Below are 3,674 nucleotides of genomic sequence, written 5' to 3'. Positions count from 1 at the left end.
TAAAACAATTCTAAAAGCCTGTATCACAAAATTAAAAAAAACGCCTAGGGGTATTTGCCCACTGTACCTCCATACCAAATTTCAGGACCTTAGGCCCTAAAATGAAGAAGCTGAATCCATTTAAAGATATGGCAGGAGAAGGAGGAGAAGGAGGAGAAGAAACATCAGAAAAAGCAATATGGGTTCACCACCACTTCGTGGTGTGGTGAACCCATAACAAAGAATCAACCAAACGTCTTTGGCCATTCAGGGAGGAATTCTGATCCAGTCAGAATTGCCCCGAGGAAGGTGACAGTCATCGAAACTTTAGCTAAATACAAGACTTGGTTGTGTAAAAGGAGTTTTTAACTCAGTAGTTACAGAAGGTAATGATGTAACTGATGAATCTGATTTATTTCAAAATTTACACAGGCATGTTAAAGGCTTGTGCTAGAAGCTACCAACTTTACACATTCCTTCGTTATTTTTCGCATACTTCTTACTTCTGTGGAAAGTACATGTGGTTTATATTTAATGTATTGTTTGTAATAACAAGCCCTAAAGGTTATATGATATGCATTTCTAACCGTTTGTGTTGTCGAATGAGTCGCCGTGTACGGGTGGTGGTCGTGGAAATGTCCAATCTTTCTCAGCAGTATCCTGGATCAAGTGTGGAGGAAACTAAACAAATACTGAATTTAACCCTATCTAGACCGGGCTTTTTTGGGCTTGGTGGGACCGGGGGGGGGGGGGGCTCATTCGCCCCCCCCCTCAGAACTCGAGAACGGTATATCGTAGGACCACCAAATTTTCAGAGGATGATGTACTAGTAAAAATTTATCATACGTACAATTTTTAAGTCGTTGTGACGTAACATGACGTCATTATGACGTCATTAATGTGATTTTATTGGCCAAAACCGTCTAGATAGGTTATTCCCTGAAAACTAAACAGTATACGACATAACTTTACCAAAAGTGTTTATGACAGAATATTAGGATGTACTAAATCTTATGTTGCCCATAGCAACACCGGTGACGTCATAAAATGACGTCATGCATATATTACATATCCGTCATCTTGGATCATCAATCTTGAATTTTGAAAAATAGTTTTTTTTCAGGATGAAGCCTAAAATACATTGTAAACAGACTAAAGACATTCATATGAACCTTTTTTGTAAAAAAATGGGAGTATTGATGAAATTTTAAGGAAAATAAGCTGCATTTACCTGATCTAATGATATGGTCCGCCATCTTGGATTTTGGCCAATGACGTCATCAAATTAGCATAAATTATGCATTTTAATGATAAGATTTACATAAAATTATATGTGATGTTATTAATGTTAGAAACAATGTGTAACTTGACATAAAACCCCTAAAATTCTGTTGTTTAAATGGAAATAATTAAATTTGGCAAAAAATGCCTGTCAGAAACCCGTTGCCATGGCAACAAGAAAAATCATAATCTTATTCCACTGATACAGATTTGTTGCCAACAATATTTTAGGAAAAGTCACCAAATTTGGCGGTTCTAGCTTTAGCCGTTCAGACGCTAGGTGACATCAAAGTTGCCGCGGGCACTTTAAGCCCCCCCCCCCCGGTCTAGATAGGGTTAAAGGTTCTATTAATTGAAGAGCTCAATGTGTGATTTTACATACATAAAGAAAGATGGAACAAAGAGTAACGATGGTAATGATAATAAAGGAAAAAGCATGACATAATTGAGCAATACATTCCTTCATCCTACAGGAAACTATCGATTTTAATTTTCAAGCTACAGCTATTTGTTTTAATATTCTCTCGTCTGTTTCGTATTTGTTTATTGTCAATACAATGTACATGTAAGGTTTCCTTTACGTCATTGTAAGGCAGTTTCTCCTAGGAAGCAACAGAAGTCATTAAAAAGAAGGAATCTAGTGACATTGCTGTTAAACTTACGTTGGTTGATGTGTCCGTAGTGTCGGTTGAGATCACTCCTGGCAGCGAAGTTGACTGGTCCGGCTGTGTGTCTGTCATCTGTGACAGTTCAGTTGTGTTGTCTGGTAGGGTAGTCGCCAGCCAGGCCTGTGCAGGAGTCATCTTTGACAGTGCCGGTGACACCATGCGACTTTTCGGCATACGTTTGTTTGGAGACTCTTTAATAGGTGGGTCAGCGTTCTGCAAAAGATATGACCAAATTGTTAAACAATGAAAGCTATGCAATTAAAACTTAAAACAACTCTGATGTAAAAGGTCAATATAGCTATTATAGCATTTGAGCTTTTACATTAGAGTTTTTCCCACGAACAGTGTTTTACATGTAACTGTATTATGTGTCTTTAATATTACAGACTGATGTACAATTTTAAAGCTGTTTTAATATGTGATTGATATAAATTAAAATATGTGAATATAATACAGTTAATAAAGTATACTACATATAGAGATCATGTCATTGTTTAACAGTTAAAAATCACTATCCAATGAATAGGGCATGGGGTGATGCCATGATTACAGTAAGTGCTATAATTACTTTTGATATTGTTACAGAAATGGCATCACCTTACTAAGTACATTGAATCTAAGTTAAAAACGGATGCCAGAACGGATACCTTGTTCTCTATGGAGTTAAGATACATGAAGACACAAGCTCCTACTCCCAACAGATGCGCTACTGGAACAGCGATGGCGATAACACGGAGTAGGAGGGAGCGTTGAGACTTGTTTCGTTTTTGGCCTCCAAAAATGTTTGCAGCACTGGTGGTGTCTCCTATGTGTAGCCAAAAACTGATGTTTGTTATCATAGCTCTATTTGTTATGGTCACGTGCAGTTTTATTGTTCTCTTTTTAAAAGAAGGACACTTATATAAAGTCCAGGCCAGAAGGATATAGTTGGTTGTAAACATTTAAATAGGAAATTATGATTAATAAAGCACAAGTTGCTTGATGTAGAACAAAATATACTTGTCAAGTTAGATAACTATCAGATGAAGATAATATTGAGAACATGAAATCTTTCTTGCTTGCCTAGGAAGCAGCTAGCAGGCTATTTCGCTAGTATTTTTGTAAATTGATCATAAATGTATGACGATCATCACCATTTTATTTGTGCATGTAAATGTATAAGTATGCATGACTAAATATGGCTATCATGTATGAGTTCTGAACATTTTTTAACGTTGTATGTTCTTGCCTGTGACACCATTGGGATTTAAACAGGTCCAACATAAGTTACCTTCTTTTTCGTCTTTTCGTAGTGCACCAGGCACATACCCCACGTTTCTACCCAAACCTGCCATGCTGTTGCCTGTATTGGGGACTATATTCTTTAGTGATCCCATCGTCCGCCATGTATCATTTCTTTACAATATCATTATTTTGTAATCGGAGTCTTCTAAAACTAGAATAGATTTTCCTAATAATTATAACTTAACACGTAAGTGGGAGAATCATATCATACATAGGTTATTTTTCCAATGAATGTGCACATAACAAAAGGTTATAACTTACCTTTGTTGACATCTTGGTGTAAAGAGGACCTTATCTTGTTATGAACTCTGCTTTCTCTGCTAGACTCTTCTTCCATTTAACTTATCGTCTGAGCAATGTAAAAAGCAACAGAATGGGAATTTTCTATTTCTATTTTAGTGATAAATTTCGACAATTATCACTATACCGCCGCCGGGTAAACTCGGGAAAAAGAGACTTGCG

At 36.7% G+C, this 3,674-nt stretch overlaps 1 protein-coding gene across 1 annotated transcript in view; it reads right to left on the bottom strand.

Moving 5' to 3' along the window:
* The window catches only part of LOC109481445 (C-type lectin domain family 4 member M-like), a 4,733-nt gene extending 2,670 nt beyond the window's left edge, over positions 1-2,063 (bottom strand). The window contains exons 1-2 of the mRNA XM_019784032.1: positions 1,923-2,063; positions 567-639 (exon numbers count right to left, since the gene is read on the bottom strand). Of these exons, the coding sequence (XP_019639591.1) occupies positions 567-639; positions 1,923-2,063 (214 nt within the window). The remainder of the gene's footprint in view (positions 1-566; positions 640-1,922) is intronic.
* Between the last annotated feature and the right edge of the window lie 1,611 nt (positions 2,064-3,674).

Source organism: Branchiostoma belcheri, unplaced genomic scaffold (assembly GCF_001625305.1).
Source record: "Branchiostoma belcheri isolate BF01 breed outbred unplaced genomic scaffold, Haploidv18h27 scaffold556, whole genome shotgun sequence".
Lineage (NCBI taxonomy): Eukaryota > Metazoa > Chordata > Leptocardii > Amphioxiformes > Branchiostomatidae > Branchiostoma > Branchiostoma belcheri.
This window is presented reverse-complemented; position numbering and strand designations above follow the sequence as displayed.